The following is a 25,742-nucleotide window of genomic DNA, read 5'->3' as shown; positions in this document are numbered from 1 at the left end:
CGCTCATCCTCAATTATCATATTATGTAAAATTATACATGTAGTTATTATGTCATGTAACACATTTTTTTCCAAAAACGTACTGGTCCTTTCAAATCAAAAGTATTAAAGTAATTTAGGAGAATATTAAGTAATTTTTTTGGTATTAAAAGTATTATTATGGAATAAATGAAAAAATAAAATCAATTTTAGAATATTAAAAATAAAATCTATTATTTATATATATTAACTTTTGCAAATGGTAGTCTCAAATTTTAGAATATATATTTATATTGAAACATTTAAAATATTTTATATTATTATTAGTTATTAAATATATTTATTTTATTTATTTTGGTCATAAATAAAAGAAGTTTGAGATTAAAAGGACTATTTTGTAAGAAAATAGTTCACCTCTATTTATAGAGGAAAAAATAGAGTTCCTCTATATATAGAGATAAAAATAGCAATCTCTATAATAGAGGTGAATATAGAGGTGGGTTGGAGCAAAATTTGCTATAAAATAGAGTTTAGAGGAAGAAATAGAGGTGGGTTGGAGATGCTATTAGAAACCTATAAAAGCAAAATCAAGCTTATTTTATCACTAACGAGAGCTATTAATATTTCAGACTTATTAGATCAATCTACACTCAAGAGTCAAGACTATCTTTAACTATAGGAAAAGAAATATATAGCTTACTGGAATATTTCAAACACTAAAAAGAGACAATATCTGATTTTTCATTTTTGATAAATATTTCAAACACTAAAAGAGAAATTATCTGATTATTTGAACTAATATCTATCTAAGAATAATTTTTTTTATCTTTACTTAATTGTGATCAATTATACAATATTCACGTCAGTGTATAATTGTTTTTCTTACCAAAATTAAAAAAAATTAAATACCACAGAGAAAGCATAAAAAACCACAAAAGAATAATGAAAGGCATGCAATATACACATTTTCCAACAAATGAAAGAGTAAACAAATCGAGTGACTTTGTGGGTTTAAAAATAGCGTCGCTACCAAATATTTCTCTCACTCTCTCAGAAACGTTTTTTGATAATGGGCAAAGTGAATACGAACGAGTCCAAGGAGAAGAGCAAAGGGACGTTGTTGGTGAACAAAAATGTGAATGCCAAACGATCAAAGAAGGTTGGGAAAAAGGTATGTTCTGAAAGGTTGAAGTGGAATGAAAAAGCTCAGATCTCTATGCTACAAGGTTTGATGGATTTTGAAGATGTAAAGAAGAAGAATGCTTTTGATGATATGCTGGAAACTTACGAGTTCCTCAAGGATTATATAGTCTTCGAGTCTTACAGCCAAGAATTTGTAGAGAAGATGATGAGTTTGAAGGAAAAATTGATGTATCACACGAGGAAGAGAGAAGAACGGTCTTCCTCGGAACGTTACGACCATAAAGGTTCTAAGTTGATGACATTGGTTCGGGAAGATGATGTGGAGCATGTCGTTGAGAAACCAAAGAAGGGTAAGGGGATTGCAAAGCCTAAAGAAGAGAAGCAAGAAGCAGTGATGGTTCGTGAAGGAGAAAAATGGTTTGAGGATGCGTCTTTGGTTCGAGAAGTTGTAAGTCGTGGTGGTGTTGATGAAGATATTCTGAAGAGCAAATGGGATGCGGTACCAGTGGAGAAGAAGAGTCATATGGATCAGAAGTGGAGTGTCTTGCGAGCCAAGGAAAATGAATCTTTGTCACAAAAGAGTAAGTTTTTGAAGGAGTTGGTTTCTATTATCCGTGGAGCATCATCATCATCATCATCCCGTTTTATGTAATGTCTCTTTTTAAATTTGTGTCGTTTTGCAACTTTTGGATTTGCTTGTTTTGGTTATCTTCTGATTTCAGATGTTTTATGTTTTGATGACTTATTTTGGATTTGCTTCTTCTGGTTATCTTTTTGTTTTTGGATTTTTTCCATCTAAGTTTCTATGTTTCATCTTATGATGACTTTATTTTGGATTAATGCATAGTTTATCTCTATATCTTGGTTAAATATGATTCTTGGGAATTTGACTAGCTATGGTTAAATGTGAAACTGCAGTATTGGGTTTTACTATAATCTTTTGGTTGATAAGAATAACATTGAAGTGTTTGTTTCACCAGAGGTTTAGGTTAAAAGACCATTCTTGTGCATGTAACAAAACGTTAAGAACTAATGATCATAGTAAATAGTAATATAACAAAAGATTTTAAAGGCTTTTGACAAATGAAAGAGACCTTCTTGTGTTAGTCATATGATCGATACCCAGAGAGAAGGAGGGCACATGTGATTAGCACATTTTCAATTCGACATAACCATTTGTTTTGGTTAACTCGATTCTCGCACACTTTTCCGGCATAACTGAGGGTTTGAATGGAAAAGCAGATATAAAGCAGTAATATAGTGAGTACTAACGTAAATTCATATGAAAAAATGAAAAAAACATCATCAATACATATCTATGTCCACACTAAACAATTGGATCAATTACTCTCGTGTGCTTAGTTATTGTCTTCCTTTATGTTTTAAAGATGCGTTTTCAAATCACATGCATGTAACTTAAGTTAAGTTCCGAAGCGGGAATCGACACAACTCCGGCGATTCCATGCAGCGTAGAACTTAACTATTCCATTGGAAATGACAAAACTTGTTAAAAAAGTAGAACTTGCGTAAAAGTATATCCAATTTCTTTATACGTTTTGAAAATTTACATAACCTTCTGGATATCTTTTTGGTAATATATGTCTTTTCAGTAATTGTATATTATTATGGTAACTGTATATTTCTCTGAATTGAACAAGGAATGAATATACAGCTGTTTAAAAATTTGTAAACCATTCCATACGTTGTGTGTAGTAGAGACTATAATGATGATGAAACCATTTAACTCTTCTTGCCAAAATCAAGAGACCCTAATAAAAAGCAAAAACGAGAAAAGTAAATATTAGATTTTCATAAATATTCACATTTCCATTAGGTAAGCAAACGAATCGTCGTCATATGCTTTTTTTTTGGTGTGTATTTAATAAATCTCTGCCATTTCTCTCATCTCATTCATATACATATATACCACTAAGAATCTTTGAGATAGTTTTCATTTCCAATGACGACTAAGCATCTCAGACTCAGACCATGGGAACCTTCAAGTTCCGACTCCGTTTCTTTTGAGGAAGAAGTTGAACTCACCATGCACGAGAAACCACAATCTCCTTCCGCTTCTGATGTTGCTACAGCCACCGCAAAGACGACAAAGGCTTCGTCTGAGAAAGAAGATAAGAAGAAGAAGACTGTTTCAGCTGCTAGTCTTGTTGCTGAGGCCAAAACCAAGAAGACCAAGAAGGCCAAGAAGAAACAAGTTTGTGTTTCCGGCGAGGCTAAGAAGCGGGCAAGTGAAGAAGAGACTTCAACCAAAGATGTGAGCGCCGCAAAACGAGCCAAAAAAGATGTGAAGAAGCCAAATAATCAAAGACTTTGGAGTGAGGAAGACGAGATCCGTGTGTTGCAAGGAATCGTTGATTTCAAATCCAAAACAGGGAAGAAAGCGACCGAAGACAAGAGTGGGTTCTATGAATTCATAAAGGATTCCATCAGCGTTGAGGTTAGTTTGTCTCAGTGCATAGAGAAAATTAAGACAGTGAAGAGGAAGTTTATGAATAAACGGAAGAAGGGTAAAAAACCGGAAGCTCATAATCTGAAATCTTTTGAACTGTCTGAAATGATTTGGGGTTCGGATGATGCTGAGGAGTCAAGGAAGAATGAGATGATAAAGAGACCAGAAGAAGAAGAAGGCAAAGATGTGGTGATTCTTGAACAAATTCAAGATTGGTTCAACAACTCGTTTTTGTTTCGACAAGTTGCAAGTTTTGGCGTGGATGAAGATTCTCTGAAAAGAAGATGGAGTTCTGTGGACACAGAGAAGAAGAAGATGGTTGAAGATAAACTGAGAGTCTTGCAAACCAAGGAACTTGGACTTGTGTCGCAAAAGACAGAGCTTTTGTATGAAGTGGCTTCTCTGATCGCTGAAGAAAACTAGTCAGTGGCTGCAAAATGTCTCCTTTTATTTGCAACTTTGGATTTTGTTTTTATTGTTTTCTTTGGAATTTTCTATCTAAGTTTTCTGGTTTTATGTTATGACTCTGCTTTGGATTGTTTCTTCTATGTTAAGGTATTGGCTTGTCTTTACTAAGTTGAATCTGGTCTTTGGAATCTGGTCTTGTTCGTGTAAGCTTAGTTAGACCATTCTTGTGCATCAAAGGTAATCATTTTAAAGGGTTTAACAAAATGAAAGTGACCCAGAGAACATGTATTATTGGTTTTTGTTTCTTATATTTGCTTAGTGAAGATCTAATTCATCACAACAATATTTGAAATGATGCTTAAACCTAAGGAGTGGAGAGAGATTTACATTCATCACATAATTTTTATAATGTAGCCATGTAGGAACAATATCTCCAATATGTATATGTGAATACAGGATTTACAAGAGATAATAGTGAAAGAAACAAGAAGCCAAAGTAAATGAGCACATGGAAAGAGCAGATTCTTTTGCCCATCTTCTTTTCAGAGCTTCTTTGTTTACACCTCTCACCGGTTTGCCCTTTCATTAATCCTAACAGTCCAAGCTCCCGGTTTGGCTCCATACATGGGTTCTCCAACAACGTATGGAGGCGGCTGACGAGCATCCTGCAGGAGTGCAACTGTGCTTACATTGTATTCATCATCACTGTCGTAATGACGGTGAGGGTGAGGTCCAAGAGCTTTGAGCAACATTGCCAATAAAACTGATAGAGCCTGTAGATAAACAAAGAAAACGCTGTGGAAATCAAGCAATTTAGAAGCACCGTAAAGTAGAATCTTGTTGCTAACAGTTAAGATACCTGGATACAGACAATAGCGAGACCTATCCACTTGCAAATCTTGAAGTTCGACTCAATGAATTTAGAGAAATGGTGGAAAGCTCCACTTGGATCCTCAGGAAAGTCCTGGTGAAAGCTTCGAACAGATTAGAAACATGGGCGTGACAATAGAGAGCCTCTCAAGATTTTTAAGAAAAGAGAGAGAGAGAGAATATACCTCCTTCCAGTCACGGTTTAGAAAGATATCGGCAACCACACCGCCCTCAACCATAACTAGCAAGACGATGAATCCCATATACTGAACCCAGTAGAAGTGGCAATAGACAGATGCATTATATACATAAAAAGAAACACAAGAACGGATTCAGGAATGAATGACGAAACTACCAAACGAGAACAGGTTAAATGTATATGATACAGTTTGTCAATAGAGTTGCAGGAAAAGCTTTTATAATACAAAAGAAGTTTACCAAGTAAAGGCAACATCCATTCACAGTTTCAGCAGCTATGTGCCCGGCACAAGTAACAACACAGAGAATGGCCCCGAGACCGAGAAATGAATAAATGAACCTGAAGCTCAAAAGAAGGGATTTGATTCAGCAATTTTCATCAGCAATGACAAACTTCATAACTAATAAACAACAATTATAACTTCCCCGTCACACAGAAACAAGATATGTAACTCAATTCCAGTGCCAACAAATTTGAAAGACAAATCTTACAAGAATCCTAAGATATCTCTTCCATAGCCTAACAGCTTTCAGCCTCCAGACACCTCAAGCTTACAGAATCTATGATCTTTCTAGTTCCTCCCCAACAAGAGGTGTCAGTGCTATCAAATTTGAAAGGCAAATCTTAAAAGAGTCCTAAAGTGATCTCTCCTTTAACAGCTTCCAGCTTCCACAAACCTCAAGCTTACATAATCTAAGATCTTGCCCCTACCTAGAATATTGCTCAGTACCATTCTCAAACCACTCATATCTAACAGAATTTATGATCTTTCTACGAAAAAGATAGTTCCTCCCAAACAAGATGTGTCAATCATTTCAAAGTGCTATCAAATTTGAAAGGAAAATCTTAAAAGAGTCCTAAAGTGATCTCTTCCCTAACAGCTTTCAGCTCCCACAAACCTCAAGCTTACAGAATCTAAGATCTTATCCCTACCTATAATATTGCTCTGTACCGTTCTCAAACCACTCAGAATCTTAAAACATACGATTACGAACCCTCGAATAGCCAGAAACTGCTCAGATACATAAGAAAAAAATGGAAACTTTAACCATACCATGGAACAGGGTGATCAGAATCAGCAAAAGGAAGATTTCCCATTTGTTCTTGCCATTGTCTAATTAGCCAAACAGCGTAGAGGATCATGGCGATCCCAACCATCCCAAGTAGGGAATTCACGAGCTTCAACATGGACTGTAAACAACTTCTCACGATTCTCACCATCTTCTTAATAAATCACCCAAAACCTTAGACAAAGAAGAGACCACAGACAACAAATTCGCTTCGTCGGTTGGGTCGAAGAAGAAGAGAAATCGCAAAAAGAGAAGAAATTTGTGAATCCCTGTTGCTCCAGATGTTCCCCTTTCTCCTTTTTAATCATTCAGCAAATCGTAAAGTTGTAATTTTTATTACACAAAAATCTGAAAAATAACATTTTTTTTTTTTTGCCTTTTTTTTTTGTCTACGAAAAGAAAAAAATCACACTTAGATGCCAAAAAAAGGAAAACAATTCTTTTGGATTACCACAGAATTGAATTGGTCTCCATGGTAACTTGAAAGCGGCTTGGCTCTCTATGAAGAAGAGGAGACTCTCTGGTCAGACTCAGAGACGGCGATGATTCTAAGCCGATGGGTTTTCTTCAGTTGCAGAAACACGCCGGTGGTTAAGGTTTCCGACCGACAACATTCGGAGTTTCGTGGTCTCTCCTCTACAACCACTTGTCGCCAATCTCTCAGATGCTCTTGTCTCAAAAGCAAATCTCCACAAGAAACTACGCAGGTGCGTCTCCTTAGTCCTTCCTTTGATTGGGTCATCAAATGAGATGTCTTGTTTCAGATTAGGATAAAGTTTCTCTTTTTCATAACTAGTTTCGACGGCAATTCTAATTCCAAGTCCGGTGCTTTTTAGATTGAACAGTTGGGGAAGGAAGAAGGGTTCTCGGTTTTGGCATCAGAGATTCCATGGGAAGATAATAACATATGGAGCACATTTGCTCTTTACATGTTCTCTCTGCATATTCCTCTCAGTTTTGGGGGTTTATCCATTGTTGCCAACATACTCCACCAGCAGGTTCTTGATCCTCAGACCCAAGTGAGTCTCTTTCCCTTTTGTCTATAAGGCTTACGTTTACTAGTTCAAGAAGAATGATTATTGGCTACCTAGTGATGAGATGATGTTGTGGTAGAGATAAGCAAAGAGCAGAAGAATGTGTTTACTTTAGAGTTTAGAGATGAGCAAATAGCAGAATAGTATATATCTGCACTTTTCTGAGATGCATTTGGTTACTAATTAAGATTGGTGAAACCAAGTTCAATATGCTTATGATTGTGGAATGTTGAAATGCTTGTTTGGTTACAAAGAATAGAAGATTATAGTGCAGTTTGCAATTTAGTCTCTGTTATTTTTCTGTATGCTTTTTGATTCTGCTGTTGACTTTTGGTGTTGATTCATGGTGTGGCTACAATGTACAGGTGTTATCACTTGTGGCTCTCCAAATGGTAGAACTTGTAGGGACAGTCATACTGCTGAAGATCACAGCGAAGCCTCAATGCAAATCAATCGACTTTCTAAAGGGTAACGACTCGAGGGAAGCAAGAAACTGGGTGGTTGGCTCAGCATTGGGTTTGGGATGTCTTGTGGGTTTTATTTTCATCACGTCTCTTGTAGCTGATCAACTCTATGGATCTAAGGTCTCTCCCTAATGGCCTGATCTCTACCATTCTCTGCTAAGATGATAAACATTTTAACATAGCAGAAGCAATGTGTTTGATCTCAGGCTGTCCACGGATCAGAATTGGAGAATATAATGGTGAATGGAGGAGATGTATCGAGAAGCGGGTGTTTTGCTCTCTACTGCGTCTTAGCTCCCATCTTGGAAGAGACAGTATACAGACGCTTCCTACTAACCTCCTTAGCGTCGAAAACGGAATGGTGGAAGGCACTAGTGATCAGCTCAGGAGTGTTTGCAGCAGCACACTTCTCAGGTGAGGATTTTGTGCAGCTGTTTGGGATAGGGTGCGTTCTGGGGACATGTTACAGCTGGTCGGGGAACATAGTCTCGTCAGTTCTCGTCCACTCCTTGTATAATGCATTGACACTTGTCCCTTACGTTACTCTTTTATCCACGTTCGGATGACGTAGCAGAGAAGGAAAACAAAATGGTTCCAAACGAATCTTCTCTCTCTTTGTTAAGACGAAACAGCGTATAAACCGTGTCCGTGTGTATGCAGAAGCTGATCTGTTCCTCAAAAAGCTTTAAAGATAGAATCTTTATTACTTTATAGTTAAATCAAAAGTGTATTTTGACTAAAACAACAAACAAAGAAGGTTCTAGTTTATGTTTATCAGAACTGTCTTAAACTGTGACATGTAATATACAAGAATCAAAGCTTTTCAAACGTAATTAAAAGTGGTTGTTCTCTAAGTCAAGGCCAAAGGAAGAAGTTTTGAAAACGAACGAGAGAGAGAGAGGAGAGGACCAATGAGGTGGTCCTGTCCTGTCCTGCTGTGCTTGATGATGAGGATTGCACAGCTGGTAATGTTCACCGCAAACATCAAACGGTTCTTTGACTGACACGTGTATAAACACAATTTTGGATGGACGCACACAGATTGATTCGATTAACTGGCAAAAACGAATTTACAAGTAGTTTTCAATTCAACATAGAAAGATTAATAAAGCAATGACAAAATTAGAAAAGAGAAATTTAGGAAAGCATAAAAAAAACAGCAAGAGATAGCTTATTAGCTTAGGTGTAATGTTGTAATTAGTCTATTAATAACATTTTTACAGCTCCGTTATGTTTATATAAGAGAGAGAGAGAGAGAGATGAGAGCAGAAACAACAAAACTTTAATAAAAAGCAAAGCCCCTCTCTTCTCACCGTTACATCTAAATCTCTCTCTCACCTCTTGAGAGAAAGAGAGAATCCAAGAAAGGAAGAAGAAGGGAAGATGGGAGCATTCGAGGAACAGGTGAAGGTGAGGGCGATGGAGCTGAAACATCTGTTCAAGAAAGGCATCAAAGTTGTCAGCAAATCTTGTAAGAAAGGATGGTCCAAAGTCAAGAACCTTCGTCGTTAGATTTCATTCTTTCTTTCTTTCTAAGTTTTGTTGTTCTTGTTCTTGTTCTTATATATTGATTTGATGGGTTCTTTTTAAATTGATAAGTCTTTTGTGTTTCATTCTTTCTTTTTTTTATCAAATCTTTCTTTCTTCCCCTCTAACTTTGTTTTTCAAGATTTGTGGATGATGATGTTAACTAACATATTTTATTAGACCTTTCTCCTTCAATTATGTAATGATGAGATCTAATTATTGAAAACCCTCTCCTTCAAATTTCAGCTTTAATTTTTTAAGATAAGTCTATGAAAAGTATGAACCCAGATTTTTGAAAATTTGAACACCAAAAGAAAAGAAAAAAATTGAAATATCAAAGAAAATATAATTTATTAGCTGTTAAAATATATTAAAAAAAAAAAAAAAGAGAATTACAAACCCAATTCCAAAAGCGTCAGTTTGAGTTTTAATGGGCCGATTTATGGGCCTTTACCCAAATTGGAGATTCGGTCCAACACTAAATCACAAATTTTGCTACATATTTATAAATAGAGATTTCTAGGGTTTACGTTTCAATTGAGGAAGAAGAAACTACACTTTGGTGGCGGAGAGAGCTGCTTTCAGATATATCTCTCAAAGATTTACACTTTTGTTTTCGTAGCATCATGTGTGAATCTTTCTTCTTCTTCTTCTCTTTTGTTGTGCTTTGCAAAAGGCTTAGCCTTTCTTTCTTGTGTGTTTGTGTGTTGTTTGTTACTAATCTTTATGAGTTTTGGTTAGATAATGATATATGATCCATTGGCGTTTTTAGTTTTTGATCATATCTTAGTATCTTACTGGTTGAAGAAGGCCTATGATGATTCAAAAGTTTGCCTACATTGTTTGAGTAAATCCATGATATAACTCTTCTTACAAAATGTTTCTGAGGCCTTTATAGTTTTGTCTTTGTTTGAGAATTATTATATTTTGAGTATGATTGATGATGTGGCTGGTGATGATGTTTCATATCTTTGCCTACATTGCCTGATCAAAGCTTTTTTTGGCTTTGAACAAGTGAGTGAATGATACTCTTCTGAAGCCTCCTCATTGTGTTCTGCTACTATTATTAATTTTCCTAGGGAGACTTATGTTGTTGTTGTTGTTGTGTAGCCGTCTAGGGATGTTGTTATATGCTCCATGTGATTGATATACATGAACCTTCTTTATGTCTTAGAAATTTGTTTAGAATGGATCTTTGCTTATAGAAAGATAGATTTGGTTTCGACCATCTACGGAACTGCCTTTCTTGGTTCTTCTTGAGTTGGTACTAGTTCATCTCTTTTGGTTTAACGTTATGTAGAGGAACTGAGAAGTAAAGCCTTTATTAGCGTCAACCCTTTCATCTCTCTAGTGGAATATAATTTGGGAATGTGTCATGTTTCCATTTTACATGTGTTTAAATTTCAACTTTCACCTAAGAGACTACCAAACTAGGTGAAGATTGATTGATGCAGAAGCATATCAAAGCAATCTTTTACACTTCAAATATTGAATAATTAGCTTGGTAAAAAATTGGTAAAAAACTCAACAAATTAAGAATCTGAGTGGTGCTAGATATTAAAATTCGTCAAAGCTAGTAAGAGAACCGAAAGGGCTATATCGTTATGTTTAAGTATAACAAGAACATGGACACTTCTTGAAATGTCATCTCCGATGTATTGAAATTGTCGGCTGCATAGGTTACTCATATTCATTTACTAGCGGAGACGACAGATCACATAACTTGGAACTACTGAAGATTTTGCCCATTATTTTTGTATTTTATACGTCCCAAATAGGTGGTCAAACTTTCAATTTATCATGTTCAAAAGATACAGTGTCTGAACGAACATCCATGCGAATAGGGTGAAGCCAGGGCTGAAGCAGTGAATCTGTTCAATGTAATCTTGAGGAGATCAAGGCCCAATCTAAAAGAGAGGAATCCAACGTGACTCAACACTTCCTTGAGCAAGGGACCTTTTCTAGTATTCAAGGATGTGTTTAAGAACTCAAATTATAAAGAACACCTTTCTTTATTAGCTTTAGAAAACTCTCTCAAAAACTAAAGCTTTCAATCTCTCAAACTCATACATTATGTCATGTCTCGACATGTGTATTTATATGAAAGCAAACACTCCTAATCCTATTAGAAAACCACTTATTAGATAACACCAAAACCTAATAATCCTTATCTCTAATAAACCATATCTCGGTTTAGGATTAGGTAGCTTCCTTCTCAAGTCATCCGGTCAAGCTTAAACCAACACCTTTTGCGTCTTTGACTTAAATGACTCAATGATTGAGAGTGCATGTCTCCATTTTGTCATATAGTGAAACTGGCCTTGGAGGCCAAGCTAAAAGCTTATCTACTAAGTTGGAAAATAAATGTTAGCAAATGATATTATTATTTTTCCAAGGGAGGCTGTTTGTAGTGTATAAGATGAAATGGTCCATGTCATCGATCTGTCTCCCTCTGATACACCCATGAACCTCTTTTTTTCAGTGCTGTGATGAGGTCATGATAAAAAGGCCAAGCTATTAGTTGTTTCTAGTTAGCTAGCTAATAGTTCAATTATCAATTTACAAGAATTTGATTGTCAAACAAGCAAAGTGTCAAACAAGCAAAGCCGCCAAAATCGACTCCTCACCTTTTGAATGATACTATGCCCTCTTCCATTGGCCCGTAAATGACAATGACTTTTGTTCTTGACCAATGTACTACTGATTAACAACTCTTGTTCAAAGTGTTTTAGCTATAAAAAGCCATCTTCATGTTGTAATATCGATATTCGTAGAGTGAGATTTTCTCATGCATCTATATTATTGGATATACTCGTAAACATCGCTTGTGTACACACATCTCTCTCTCTTCTTCTTCTTCTTCTTCTTCCTAACTCGGCCTCTCCCTGATAGCTAAGCTAACTCGCCTGGCCTTTTCCTGCTAGCTAAGCTAACTCATCATCTACATAATTAATCTTTGGTTGCTGTTCATGTGTGTGTGTGTTTTTGTCGAGTTTCTGTCATTGATTTGAACTTTACATTTATGCAAATGATTCTCACTTGTGTGTTTTCGTCGTATGATGTCTTATAATTATTTTTTTCTTGATGACAACTCACCAAAATGAGTAAAGTGGTGGTTATGCTATGAATATATCTTTATAATTAATCATCATCATCTGCATATCCTTCACAAAGCCATATACTTATCTAGTGCATGTATATATATATGCCTAGTACAACATATAGTTTGATTTATACCTCTGAGTATATGGCTATTATATTGTGTGCTATGATCATAATAAGCTAAGGAAGGCCAATGATGGATGATTCATATAATTGCCAACATCGTCTGAGAGAGAAACCCAATGATAAAATCACACTCTTTACAACAAAAGAATGTATTCTGAGGCCTCTTCTATTACTATAATTATAAAGTTAGTTTGATGTGATTGGTCTTAATATTTCCTGACCAAAATCTTAAAACCAATAAGTTAAAGTTTAGTGTGAGTGATACAAATTCTTTGCTAACAATGTACTTTACTTCCCTTAATTATGCAAATGCTGGATTAATCTCAATTTCATGACTGGGAGAGTCAAACCGGGTTTGTTTAATTCGAAGTTTTGTTTTATTTCCTTTTCGGTTAAGGAAATTTTTTTAATTTTACAAGTTTTTTGAAAAAATGAAGTGCCGTCGTATAGTCGTCTCGACTCTGGTGGACGGAGACAGAGAGCCGAAAACCTAGGTTTTTTGTTGTGTGACTCTGTGGCTTGAGCATGAAGCATCTTCTCCGGCAACAATTCCGATATATCTTCTGGAACCTTCCTTCCCGGCGCTCCTTCGTTCGATCCCCTAGAACCATACCTTCGCCGGAGCTCATTAATGACACTCTTAGGCGTCGGATCGAGCGAGTTCAAGATTCGTCAGTCTCCATCACTCCGTTGCTCCGTGAATGGTGCCAACGCGGTAATCAAACGCCACTTCCAGAGCTCAGAAGCATCATCACATCGCTTCACAAATCCAATCGCTTCTCCCAAGCCCTCCAGGTTTGGGGATTTCATAAAAACACAGCCTTTTTTTTTTGTTTTTTTTTTGCAAATTGGAGCTGTAAAGTTGTTAACTTTGATCCAATTTGTTAGGTATCGGATTGGATGATTGAGCGAAAAGGGTACAAGCTGAGTTCCATGGATTTTGAGGGTCGACTTCTCTTGATTGCTAAAGTTCGTGGTGTTGAAGAAGCGGCCATGTTCTTTGAGACTGTTCCAGTTGAAAAGAGGGATCTTTACTTGCACACCGCTCTCTTCGACTGCTGCATAACACACGGCTCATTGAGTATTGCCGAGATCATCTTTCAGAAGATGAGAGACCTTGGTTTTGCTGATCTCAACACTCGACTTTACAGCGCCATGATCTGTCTCTACCTCCAGGCTGCTAATCACGACATGGTGGTGAACCTTCTGCGCGAGATGGACAACAAAAAGATTACACCCCAAGGACTCTCCTTTGAGACGCTCTTAGTTTCCTACTCGCTGGCATCCGTGCAAGACGTACAAGGAATGGAGAGGTTTTTGAGCAAGTGGGAGCATATGATTCAGGTGAAATGGGTCACATTCTACTTTCCAGGATTGATCTACATGCAAGCAGGGTCTAAGGAAAAGGGTTTAGCCTTGCTTCGTAGGACAGAGCCGTTGGTTAATGATAGCTGCAGAGAAAGCATCTTTGGATGTCTCATGACTGCTTACTGTGGAGAGGATCAAACAGATGACGTTTACCGCCTCTGGACCTTGGCTAAGGGATATGGGATTTCGTTTGACAATTCCATATGTGCTGACATCATCAGGGCATTTACAAAGACGGGGGATCTCGATGAGGTTCTGGAAGAGTGGGATGAGTGTCCCAATCTTGATCTCAAGGACTTTGGTTTCCAAAAGAGATGTGCCAAAGAGGAGGCCGAGAAGGTTGTGAACATGCTTGGGAAGAAGGAGAGCAAATGGGAGAGTTTGTCACACAAGGTAGCTAAAATGGTGTTGGATGAAGATGAAAAAGAAGACGAGAGGAGGAAGAGAGTGGCAAAGGCCTTGGAGGGGAGGCTGCACGACAGCTGGAACCCGAAGAGCAGTATGGCTCTGTCCGCTTATGCCTGCGTGCAATATGTTGAGGGTCGGAGAGACATAGACAGTACAGCTGACATTCTGAGACTCCTGAACAAGCGAGAGCAAGTGTTGCATGCAATGGACAAAAACCGATTGAGCCTGAAGATGGTGGAGGCAATGAGAGGTGGAGGATACGTTGGTGGAGAAGACTAACATATGAATCACAATATTTGTAACTCTGTTTGTAGTCTAGTTTAACAGTAATCTATTAGGCGTTTCTCATTAGTTAACTGATTCTTCTGAAATTAAGATGAAAAGTTTATAACAGATGGAACCAAAATGTAGTAATCCAAATGGTGTCAATACTGTTGTTTTGGAATGTGTCTTATGTCTTTTGGCCCATTGCATCAACTTTTTCTTAGGATTTGTGTCCTTGCTGACTAACATACGAATCAATTTTGCAACTCTCTTTGCCATATAGTTCGTTCACATTTATCTATTACTATTACTTAAATCATTCTTAAGAGTCAAGATAAGCATAACCCAAAAAACTGCTTGTAGATGAAACGGAATGTATCCCTGGCTAGATTCTTACTTCTCCTTTACCAACGTATCGACTTTTTCCCATTGCAGCGACTATCTTCCAACTCAGTCCAGCTCCGTTCATATCGTACAGTAGTTGATCATACGAAATGTGTCCTCGCTCGCTTAACAGTCTCAAAATCTTTCTCAAACTCTCCATGTCTCTTTGACCCTCCAGATAGTCTACACAGCTCATCAGCACAACCTGGTGTGGTCTCCACCCTGGCTGGCTCGCCTCAATTGCTCTCTTCCATTTCTCCACTGCCTTCTCCATTTCACCCGCCATCTTGTATCCGAGAGCTAAACGCTCCCATGTGCCTGTATCCTCCACTCTCCACTTCTCGAGCAACATCTTTGCTACTTCCTCTGCCTTCTCCATCATCCCCTTCTTGCAGTAGCCCGTTATTAACAAGTGTGGGATCCGGATATCGAAAAGGGAGTGTCCAGCTTCCCACTCTCCCATAATCCTCTCAACCTCCTCAATGTCATCCATCTTCAAGAGGGCACTGATCACGCTTATGTATCCAGTGTTATAGAACCCATCCAGCTCCTTGTACAAGTTCCAGAGACGGGACACCTCTTCTTTCTTACCTGCAGCCCCATAGAATGACATGAGAACCTCATAAGCGTGCTTTCTTTTCTGAGGAGTCACCAACTGCTCTGATTTACTCAGCATCTCTAGTGCCTTTTCAGTTAATCCAGCCTTTATGTAGCCGTTTGCTACATCGGCGTATGTGCGCCAGTCCAAATGGAGTCCCGGGTCAGCCTCACAACGCATCAGAAACTTCTCCATCCCGTCTACATCAGATATAACCGAATAGGCATGTAACCGCGTGTTCACCGTGAAGATGTCGGGCTTGACAGTCCCATCCTCCATCTCACGCAGCAACTTCTCAACCATTGTGTATTTCCCAGTCCGAACATAGAGATTTAGCATCACATTGTAGGGAAGACAGCCTTTGAGGAAGCCAAGGTCTTTCATCTCCTGAAACACTTGCTCAGCTTTGTGCAACACCTTCTTGCTCGCGTAGCAGTTCAAGAGAGCACCGTAGAGATGGTAGTTCCTCCTCTCCACAGGAATAGCTTCGAAAAGCTTCTCTGCTTCTCCCAAACCACCAACTTTGGCAGTCAAATCAAGCCGAATCGCAACATCTCCCTCAGAGATCTCATTAACTCTATGCTCACTCATCCAATCCGATATCTAACATCATGAACACATAACAACAACAACAAGAAAAAAAAAGATACCTTTTTTAAGATTTGGATTCGTATCATCATCATTCACACAGTAACAACAAAAGATGAACTTTTGAAATTGAAAAACAGAGGAATCCAGACCTGGAGAGCGTGAGAGAAACGGCTGAATTTGCGAAGCATCTTGATGATGCTATGTAGCTCCGAAGTCTTCACCAGATTACCCTGATCAAGCCATCCCGCCAATACACTGATAATGGAAGCAGAGGGATCTCCTGCTCTCGCGACACGACGCTGTAGAGTGTCGTAAGGGTCCAACGGCGAGGGTGTGGTCTTGCCGGAGTGAAAAAGGAAGCTCCTGAGAGTGTAATTTGGCTTTGGACTAGCAAGACGAAGAAGATGCTTCATACTTTGGCGACGATACAGATTTCAAACAGAGAGAGCTAAGGTTTAGTAAAGGTCTAACATTTGCAAAATTTGGATTGATTTTGTAACGAATTAAACTTCTTCTATTGATCTCACTCTGGACTCGAGTTTGTTGTAAAGGGTTTTAGAGGAATCAAGAATACTGAATTTGATTTAGTTGTATCAATACGTCGTCGTTTTAGGGTTTTAATATGGGTTTGGTTCAATGATACACTACTGTAATGAACTGATGCTGCAATGGTTTTTTTATCATTTACATTCTCCGAAAATGTCTCTCGTCCTTCAACTTTCATTTTACCAAATAAAGAAACAAGCATTATTATTATTAACAGAAATTACAGAAATAATTAAAAATCTTGATGGAAAAAATTAATAATAAACCAAAAAAGAGAAGAGAAGAGAAGAGAGGAAGAGAGAAACAACAATGGAGATTTCTCCTTACTGTCTGCTTTCTCTTCTTCCCATTTTCCTCCTCTCTGGTTTCTCCCTTTCATGTAATTACTCCTCTAATTTCTCTTTCTTTCTATTTTCATCTTCATTACATTGGAAAAAACATAAAATAAACAAAGTTATTGATTTGAATGTTGCAGATGATGAATTTGATCGCCCTCACACGGCCACAAGCAGAACTCTTCTTCAGGCAAGGACAAGTAAAGAACATCCCTCCCAATTCTTGATTCTAATGTTTAGACACGTTAATCCAAATATGCATCTTCTCTTTTCTTCCTATTGAAACAGCCTGCAAAGAAGATTTTGCGAGCAAGAACTACACAATCATAACAAGCAAATGCAAAGGGCCAAATTATCCGGCAGCTGTGTGTTGCTCCGCCTTCAAGGACTTTGCTTGCCCTTTTGCAGAAGCTATTAACGACGAAAAGAGCGATTGTGCCTCCACTATGTTCAGCTACATCAACATCTACGGTCGTTATCCTCCTGGAATCTTTGCTAACATGTGTAAAGAGGGTAAAGAAGGTCTCGACTGCACCGATGTCGCCCAATCCGCATCCGCAACTGCTGATTCTATCCCTCAAGCCTCCACAACTGCATCTCTCGCAGTTTTTTCCACCTTCCTTGTTCTCTGTCTTTTGTTCTTGTCGTCGTGAAGTCTCAATAACATATCTCAGAACATGTTCAATGGGTAAAAAACACATTATATATGCATCTTGGTGTTATGTATTAAACTTCTCTCGTTTTTCCATTTACTCGTCAAAATACTCAAAAAAGATTATACATATCAAGGCCTAGCAAGAACCAAAATAGAATCTAAGTTCAAAGCCGGAAATGCCATATTACACAATTTGATTCTTGGGTTTATTACATAAATGAATTGTACTCGATGAGGTTCATCGATGATTCTCACCGCGCCTAAGTACGTGGATTGTTCACTAGCCTCATTACAAAGAAACAGAGATTAAGATCTATCTTACAAAGAGCCCCAGGCCAATTGGTCAAATCTTTGCCCACCAAATTCTCCCAAGTCCACATCAAATCATCATACCTTCTTTTCCTGCAACCCATACAACAGACGCCTCTTAGCTCAACAACTATAAGATGCTCAAGTTCCGATGACAGGTAGCGACCAAAGATCTCCAAACAATACCAAATGAAATGCCCCCAATTGAATCACACAACACAAGGAACAAGCTTCCCAACAATTTAGCTGACCATAGTAATTAGGGAACAACCAAAACACATATTCCAGACAAGAAGACCAAAACCACTACGTTCTTACACAAAAATAGAGGAGCCAAGTGGCTAGAGAGATCTCATAAAATCATAGAAGGACACCCAAATAGAACACCAAATGCAATTCCCAACTCTCCTCCAAATCAAATCTACTACTAAAATCATAAAAGGAAACCCACATAGAACACCAAATGCAGTTCTCCACTATCCTCCAAATCAAACCTACTAATAAAAAGACATAAACTTTGAGTTTTCTAGTTACCTCTGACGTGTTCAAGGAGAAGCCACCACTGGTGAGAAGCCTCTCAACATATTTACCCATGATGTCAACCTCAAGGTTCACTTTCTGCCCAACCTTCTTAGTCGGAATCACCACATTCTGCTGCGTATAAGCAACCAACATGAAATTGAAACAGCTCTCTTCATCAGACACATCAACCACCGTCAAGCTCGTCCCATCAACAGCCACAAATCCCTTAGGCACAATGTATTTCAACAAACCCTTGTCAGCTTTCACCTTCACCCACAAGGAATCACCCTCTACCTCCATCGATTGGATCACTCCCGTCCCATCCACGTGTCCCTGCACCACGTGACCACCCATCCTGCTCACTGGCTGCAACGCACGCTCCAGATTCACCGGAGACCCTTTCTCTAGCTCCTCCAGCGATGTTTTTCGCAGCGTCTCCGGTGCTAACCCGACGGTGAACTCCTCTGCGTTGAACTCCGTCACCGTTAAGCACGTCCCGTTCACCGCGATGCTGTCACCGAGCTTCACGTCCTCCAGAACCACTCTCGCCCCGATTTTGAGGTCGAATCCTCCATGGTCTGCCATTCCCAAGTTCTTAACTTCTCCCATTTCCTCCACGATTCCCGTAAAAACAGATCGGATGCCGAAATTTTGCCTCCGGTGATTGGTTCTTGACCTTCCACATGATGACTTGAGAGAAAGCTTCGATGAGTTAGAGACACAATCAAATCTGAGATTCGTAATTGGCTCACCAGTTATGAATGAACAAGTGAAGGTTCTTGATTGAGCTTTGGGGATGAGATTGAGGCGGTGAGTAAGAGTTGCCATCACTTCACCCTCCTGAGAAAATCTGTAAAGTTCCAAACTTTTTTAGCTTGTGTTGTGAATGACTTGCCCACAAATGAGTGGGGCAAATTAGGTATGAATAATAAGTTAGAGGATCAGTATTCAAATTTGAAAGTCGGTTACTTTGATTCAAAGCTTCGGACTTTGTGGAGAAAGAAGCATCTTTGATAAAGAAAGGTGATATGATATGCATAGGTTTCAGAGGGGACTATGAGACCTCATTGATGATACTGGGGATGGAGATGGGACTGGCCAACTCATTCACTTGAAGGCTCTACACTCCACAGATTCACTGTAAACCATACCACCACATATTAAACACACAAGCATTGTTATGTTCCTGTTTGTTGATTTGTAAGTAGGTTTTTGGTTCAATCATCTTTAAAAGAGGATACATAGCTCAATCAACCAAAAAAAAGAAGGTTAACTTTACTACTTTTAGTATAAAATATTTTGAGTTTGCACTTTGCATATATGCCACTCATGTGGGCAAGAACAAAAAAAGAAACTGTATACATTCTCATGGTCTCTGGGAACATATTTCTATGGACTTCTTGTCTTGAAGATGGCGTCCAGTGATCCGACCCAATCTGCAAGATTGTTCTATCATTAATCTCTGGATCGAATCTTGTTCCCATGGGACTATACCAAAGTCATCGTTGAACCCTTCCATGCCTTCTATCAAAAACTGCCACATGAGTGTTCCTGCACCAGACCGCCTCCGCTTGGCTGATTTGTATATAATATCAAAGATGGTTCTGTAGAACCGATCTCGCTGCGATGGATCATAGTCCTTGTTCAGATTTGAGAGCCCAAACTCAGTGAACAGAACAGGCTTCTTCAGTTCCTTGTCCCCGTCTTCAATGTGGGATAGTATCCATTTCACCACAAACTTGAGTTTATCTTCGAACCCCAGATCATGAAACCTGCCAAGGTTTCAAACTTCGTCTTTACAAATACGAATTCCAAACATTTGTTGACACAGTTTTCTAACAGATGCTTACCAGTGATCAGGGTAGATATGAACCGATGCAAAATCGATGTTTGGCGAGTCAGAGTTTCGAACAAAATCTGAACCAAGCTCAGAGGCCCATCGTTCTGGGTTAACTGTCAACCGTTTTGGACTCTTGGGACCGTAGAACCCTTCCAAGCCTACGGTTAGAAGATGCTTGTTGTCAATTGATTTAATGAACGCTGTCATTTCATTAATCCAGTCCTTTGAATTCACATACCAGAAAATAAAACCACAAGAGTAGCATTACTAAATTTTTCAACAACTACTTATGGTTCAATGTTAGACAAGAAACCACCATACTGAAGGAAAACTCACTTGTAGAGTATCCCCAGAGATATCAGACATGCAGCGAGGCTCGTTTATCAACTCCCATGCAAAAATTGTAGGGTCGTTTCTGTACTCGATCCCAGTTAAAGAGTTTTTACGGGTGAGCAGCACCTGGCAAATGGAAATGAGAGCTAAGCTTAACATCAATTACAATATGAACATCTAGACTGATTGTATAAGCTAAGAAAAGCCAAGGCAAATGTAGCATCTCTTGTATTTCTGAATTCAGTTATCTAGTTGTATAACTATGACGATCTAGACTAATACATCCATGTTCACATCAAGAAGAGATGAGGATTAAAAACATACCGTGAGATAATTCTTGAAGTATCTGCGAATAGATGGGTCAAAGAAGAAGGAATCATTGGACGAGCTGAGGCCTACACCTTCTTGCCATGCCCAGTTGACGTACTGAGTCTTCCCTCCATACGCTTGTAAGTTATTCACTAAGCTAAGAAGCAACCTAACACCATGTGTTTTTGCCTCTGCGATTACATGATCCAAGGCCTGAACACGTTATATAAAATTCATTAAGACAAAGAGAGAGAGAGAAGAGATCAGTTTAGAATGAGACAGTACACACTAAGAGGCTGAAAATCAACATTGTCCAGGCATCAGACAGAGAACAGGACAAGTGAACATCAACGAAATGCACAAGGAGGCGTAAAATGCTGAAACCATTAGCCTTGAAATATGCATTGCAAACGATAACAAATGCAGGAAGAAGTAAGCAACTGCAGATTCTTCCAATTCCAAGCTATAAGAAACATATCAATTGATCATGAAAAGAGATGTAAATGGATCTCATAACTAACATTGGCCTAGTCTATATCTTATAATCTCCGTTGACATTCTGATTAAAATAAGTTGAACAAAGACTAATGTCGACAAAAAAAAAATACAAACTTTAAATGAAAGTGTGGAACTTTTCCACCTTGCTAAACAAGATCCGTAACGCTCTGCCACAAAATATGCAGAAGCTTCCTAGAAATATTCAAACTGATGAGAGCAAGGAAACGAAAGATACCTTGAAGACTCGTTCATCGAATCTGCCAGGAGAGATCTGAAGAGCATTGTAACCTCCATCATTGAAAGCCCATGTTCTACAAACAGTGAGACCCATTTTGGCTCCAGCTTCAAGCATAGCACCGACACGGTGTCTGCTATGATCGTTGACGGCATGGTCCATGAACCAATAAGAGTTCCAGCCATTCACATACAGAGGCTTACCATCGACCACGAACTGTGTCCCGTTCCTTTTCACGAATCCTCCTAAATCGGCTTCCCTTTTGAAATCAAACCACAAATCTCCAAAGGAGAGATAGATAAAAGCCACACATGTAAGGAAACCTAGAATTGGTATGAGTGGCCCGTTCCCAGTAGGAGCCATTCCTCGTCTTCCTCTTGTTAGCTTCAGATATTTCAAAATCGATTGTAATCTCGCCAGTTTCCTCAAATCTCGTTCAGATGGGAAATAAAAATGACACCTTTGGTGAGAAATGCTATCAAAATTTCAACTTTTATTGAAACCCAAAAGATCAAAATGTGTCCACGTTTCGGAGAATGGTGAAGAAAATCTCAGAAAAAAATCGAATTTTTTTTTGATGAAACCCAGATGAAAGATTACACCTTTTAAATAACTTTATTATAAGAAACGCAACAAAACAGCCCAGAATATAAAAAATGTCCCCTTTTAACACAAAAATGTGAACTTGAACACAACACAACACAGATCTCTCTCTATCTGTATATCGCTCAGTGCTTCAAGAACATTCAAGTAAGGAACACGAAGGTTATTAAGGTCCCTGAGGATCTAGCATTCACAATTTACATGTAGATAGATATTTTCCCAAAAGAAAAGTTTTGTTTGGACAAGAAGAGAGGTGTGAGGAGAAGGAAGGAGGAAGAAGAAGAAGAAGGTGGTATAGCAAGAAAGAAAGAGATTTCAGTTTCACGCAGTTACTTTAGTTTGATGTCCTCTGAGAGGACAACTATGCGTTAATTTCGGAAGGGGGCTTTTACGGTGACACGTTGGTATCATTAACCTTTCTTTCCCTTTTACACACACCACCAAGATCTGCCTAAATTTCTCATTTCTTTTGTTTTCATTTATTTTGATTTACTATTAGAAAAAAAACATCGAATGCAATAATGTATTATAGAATACTGAATTTACAATGAAATATATAAAACTTTCTTGTAAAAAATATATATATAAACGTTGTAAACTAACAACAAGTCATGTTGCAACGGTAAAACCGTAGTTTCATCTTTTTTTTTTTGCTACGAATGTTAATATCATAGAGATGAAAAGTGTAGACGATACAAAAGAGTATTCACCAACAGTTGAGAGAAATCTTGGCAAAGAAAAACAAAAACATGATTACAATTAATACGCTTGCTTTGGGTTAAAGGTGTGATAACTCATCGGATCCATAGACGCATGAGGTTACAAGACCGCTTCAGGTGTTTTCTTGAAGTGATGGAAATTACGGATTTCTCGATCAATGTTCTTGAATATGATTGAACGAGGTATTGACTGAGAGTTACGATAAGCATTACGGATGCACAATACTTTGTAACTTACTTTAAGGTCTAAGGCTACAAATTAACATTGAGAGTTGTTAAATATTTGAGTATGGGAGAATGAATTATATACATGAGCTTTCATTATTGTAAGTTTTTCCACTTATTTGATCTCTCAAAGGTTTCTTGTCCTAGTCGAGATGTAGCCCCATGCGCATGTCTTCTTCTGACTAATCTAACGTTATTGTAATTTGGATACAAGAAAGAAAAATAAAATGTGGTAAGCCATTTAATGCAGGGTATGTAAGCTCATAGGAATATCTTTAATTATCATCAAGATTATTATCATGAACAGTTATTAATGTCAGTGCAAGTATGTATTTGTTGTTGAAAATGTTCATGCAACTAAAAATCTTTGTCTCAGATTTAGAAAAAAATAAAAATAAATCTTTATGAAAATAGACCACATGCTTAGTGTCATTAGTTAAAGATTCAGATTCTCACAAGTCATGTGATTTGTTTTTTCTCTTTAGATTTTGATCAATGTTGTTCAACCATGTGAATCCCACATAAAACTAATACTTATAAATTACACTTGTTTAATTACCTTTTTATCTATCTTTTAAAGAGCATGTATATAAATATTCTTAGATCTTTCAATATATTTCATTAGAAATCATTGATACAAATAAAATAAAAACATTAATACTATAAGAGAAGTAAAAAGAGCACAATGGACCAAAGATAAACGTTGTGTGTCGGTGACCCTTTAATGTTTTTCTCACATTATTAAAGAAAGAAATCATTGTTATGTCGTATGGTTTTATTTTTGATATATAATCTAATGGGATTTTCATCAGAAGAACTACTTTCAAAGTGTAAAGTTTGTCATGCATGATTAGCATTCTAGTATTGTCCATGGTTCCTCTAATTAATTACCTTTTTCTCATTATTAACACCCACACACAAACTCCTCATAAAGAGATACGATCACCATTGTATATAGTGAGTGTTTTGAACATATATGAAAATGAGCATGTAATGATTTGTTTTAAAGTAGGGAAAATAACATTGTATGGCACTAATTGCTTTGAATATCGCACGTTTATAGTTATTGATCGAATGGAAGAGATCACCAAATCACGATTTTAATTTGCACCATTTTACCAAAATATAATATTTTATAGCTAAAAAGAGTTAATATATATTTTGGAATAAATTTTGGCTACTAGCGTAAAAATATGTTCATAGGTCATATATAGATCATTATTCAAAATTTCAAATTGGTTAAATATATCATTCTTCAAATTGGTTAAATCTGAGAGGCACACATAAAAGGAAAAAAAGTGGAGTTTGGTTTGTGAATTAATGTAACAATTATCCAATAGGCCAAGAAAGAACACTTGATCGATCGTAGCCATCATCATTCATCAACTTAAGAACTCAGAATAATTACTAATCTCAAGGGATTAAGTACACTAGATGGAGAGACATCACTTGGAAAATAAACAAACATATACAATCTTTGACTATGAATAAACTAAAAATTTATCTGTTGTTGATCGACCTACATAATAATATAATATGGCACTTACAATTTCAATTTGCTTGTCAAATATTCGAAGACTTGATCAAATAACAAAAATGACAAGGTCTGTATCGAGTGTTGATCATTCATAAATGCAAGTAACTATCACATGATATGTGTACATTTCAATATCGGGCTAACTAATCATTCATACGATCTTTTTAATAGAAAATATAAATGTGTGACTTTGACGTGAATAGGTATAATAAGATGGGCATAAAATTTAATCATCATAAAGTTTGTTCAACATAAAGTTGTTAACATTATCCTAAATGAAGTTTAAGCTATATAATATAATCAAATTTTTTGTTTGAAATATTTTTATAGCATAATATATCATCTAAACAATAATAATAATGTTGTTCAGATTTTAGATGTAAAAAGTCATGTGTTTATGGAAATGAATCAGTATATGACCAACTGGAAACAACTATCATTGAAGAAATATACATAAGTACATAATCCAAGCACTTGTAATGGAATGGTAAGACATAAGAATCATAATAATTAAGTAAATATGAGAAATGCTAATTAAAATGTTAAGTTCGATAAACATATCGGGTAAGTTGGTAAGTAGGAGATCACATTTTAAGCTCTATAACTTCATCTATTATCATCATCAAACTATCATTCAAAAAGCTTCTCCTATTATCATCATCAAACTATCATTCAATCTAACACAATGACTTTTTTTAAAAAACAAATCAACAATTTTAATTAATAATAACTACTATCAAACTAAAGATAACAAGGTGCAAAAATATGACAAATAAAAGACAAACACATTGATATTAATTGGGAAAAATATCATTTAATTTAGGAATTTTCAAATTTAGGTCATTTAAACCACAAATTTTCTATGTGGTCATTCAAAACATAAACTTGTCGTTGACTTAATTTTTATAACATCATCTTTCGTTGATCGAGCCAAAATGAACATCATATCCTCAAATCCGTTACCATAGCACTGAAACCGAAAAACCGATCCAAGCCCAAACCCGAAGTCTAGAAAAATCCGAACGGGTTCTATATCTCTAAACCTGAAAACCCGAATCCGAACTTGACCTAAACC

At 37.3% G+C, this 25,742-nt stretch overlaps 9 protein-coding genes and 1 non-coding gene across 11 annotated transcripts; 6 read left to right on the top strand and 4 right to left on the bottom strand.

Moving 5' to 3' along the window:
* The first annotated feature begins 1,047 nt into the window (after window positions 1-1,047).
* Window positions 1,048-1,773, top strand: LOC17892021 (probable transcription factor At4g00232). Its single transcript, XM_006299925.1, has one exon. It carries the CDS (start codon window positions 1,048-1,050, stop codon window positions 1,771-1,773), a length of 726 nt encoding a protein of 241 aa, XP_006299987.1.
* Window positions 1,774-3,081: 1,308 nt separating this feature from the next.
* Window positions 3,082-4,011, top strand: LOC17893887 (probable transcription factor At1g61730). The gene has a single exon (XM_006299891.2). It carries the CDS (start codon window positions 3,082-3,084, stop codon window positions 4,009-4,011), a length of 930 nt encoding a protein of 309 aa, XP_006299953.2.
* Window positions 4,012-4,354: 343 nt separating this feature from the next.
* LOC17891125 (tetraspanin-19) lies at window positions 4,355-6,415 on the bottom strand. The gene is given in 6 exon segments (XM_006298454.2): window positions 4,355-4,585; window positions 4,587-4,769; window positions 4,856-4,960; window positions 5,052-5,132; window positions 5,305-5,404; window positions 6,120-6,415. Coding segments are annotated over 6 exon segments (822 nt in total). The 5' UTR covers window positions 6,287-6,415; the 3' UTR covers window positions 4,355-4,399.
* A 117-nt stretch (window positions 6,416-6,532) lies between these two features.
* On the top strand, window positions 6,533-8,413 carry LOC17891963. The gene is made up of 4 exons (XM_006298132.2): window positions 6,533-6,842; window positions 6,972-7,154; window positions 7,535-7,753; window positions 7,840-8,413. Exons 1-4 carry the CDS (start codon window positions 6,678-6,680, stop codon window positions 8,197-8,199), a joined length of 927 nt encoding a protein of 308 aa, XP_006298194.1. The 5' UTR covers window positions 6,533-6,677; the 3' UTR covers window positions 8,200-8,413.
* Window positions 8,414-9,966: 1,553 nt separating this feature from the next.
* Window positions 9,967-10,054, top strand: LOC111831760. The gene has a single exon (XR_002834896.1). It is a non-coding gene; the product is annotated as a small nucleolar RNA SNORD34 (small nucleolar RNA).
* A 1,891-nt stretch (window positions 10,055-11,945) lies between these two features.
* On the top strand, window positions 11,946-14,578 carry LOC17892294 (pentatricopeptide repeat-containing protein At2g20710, mitochondrial). The gene is made up of 2 exons (XM_006297513.2): window positions 11,946-13,183; window positions 13,277-14,578. The coding sequence occupies exons 1-2, from the start codon at window positions 12,914-12,916 to the stop codon at window positions 14,441-14,443; spliced, it is 1,437 nt and encodes a 478-aa protein (XP_006297575.1). The 5' UTR covers window positions 11,946-12,913; the 3' UTR covers window positions 14,444-14,578.
* A 93-nt stretch (window positions 14,579-14,671) lies between these two features.
* Window positions 14,672-16,597, bottom strand: LOC17893984 (pentatricopeptide repeat-containing protein At2g20710, mitochondrial). The gene is made up of 2 exons (XM_006299456.2): window positions 16,151-16,597; window positions 14,672-16,013 (listed from the first exon to the last, which is right to left on the bottom strand). Exons 1-2 carry the CDS (start codon window positions 16,412-16,414, stop codon window positions 14,814-14,816), a joined length of 1,464 nt encoding a protein of 487 aa, XP_006299518.1. The 5' UTR covers window positions 16,415-16,597; the 3' UTR covers window positions 14,672-14,813.
* Window positions 16,598-16,798: 201 nt separating this feature from the next.
* Window positions 16,799-17,550, top strand: LOC17893295 (GPI-anchored protein LLG2). Its single transcript, XM_006298954.2, has 3 exons — window positions 16,799-16,926; window positions 17,023-17,082; window positions 17,171-17,550. The coding sequence occupies exons 1-3, from the start codon at window positions 16,857-16,859 to the stop codon at window positions 17,533-17,535; spliced, it is 495 nt and encodes a 164-aa protein (XP_006299016.1). The 5' UTR covers window positions 16,799-16,856; the 3' UTR covers window positions 17,536-17,550.
* Window positions 17,551-17,664: 114 nt separating this feature from the next.
* On the bottom strand, window positions 17,665-19,451 carry LOC17892491 (riboflavin synthase). 2 transcript variants are annotated; one of them, XM_023786605.1, is made up of 3 exons: window positions 19,432-19,451; window positions 18,381-19,218; window positions 17,665-17,939 (listed from the first exon to the last, which is right to left on the bottom strand). In XM_023786605.1, exons 1-3 carry the CDS (start codon window positions 19,434-19,436, stop codon window positions 17,925-17,927), a joined length of 858 nt encoding a protein of 285 aa, XP_023642373.1. In that variant the 5' UTR covers window positions 19,437-19,451; the 3' UTR covers window positions 17,665-17,924. The 2 variants fall into 2 exon arrangements, with proteins under 2 accessions (XP_023642373.1, XP_006298297.1); XM_006298235.2 differs by lacking the exon at window positions 19,432-19,451 and adding an exon at window positions 19,338-19,409.
* A 167-nt stretch (window positions 19,452-19,618) lies between these two features.
* LOC17892776 (mannan endo-1,4-beta-mannosidase 2) lies at window positions 19,619-22,557 on the bottom strand. Its single transcript, XM_006296645.2, has 5 exons — window positions 21,584-22,557; window positions 20,866-21,063; window positions 20,545-20,667; window positions 20,219-20,430; window positions 19,619-20,140 (listed from the first exon to the last, which is right to left on the bottom strand). The coding sequence occupies exons 1-5, from the start codon at window positions 21,944-21,946 to the stop codon at window positions 19,735-19,737; spliced, it is 1,302 nt and encodes a 433-aa protein (XP_006296707.1). The 5' UTR covers window positions 21,947-22,557; the 3' UTR covers window positions 19,619-19,734.
* Between the last annotated feature and the right edge of the window lie 3,185 nt (window positions 22,558-25,742).

Source organism: Capsella rubella, unplaced genomic scaffold (genome assembly GCF_000375325.1).
Source record: "Capsella rubella cultivar Monte Gargano unplaced genomic scaffold, Caprub1_0 scaffold_3, whole genome shotgun sequence".
In the NCBI taxonomy this organism is placed as follows: domain Eukaryota; kingdom Viridiplantae; phylum Streptophyta; class Magnoliopsida; order Brassicales; family Brassicaceae; genus Capsella; species Capsella rubella.
Note: the sequence above shows the minus strand (reverse complement) of the source record. Positions and strands in the feature narration are given on the sequence as shown.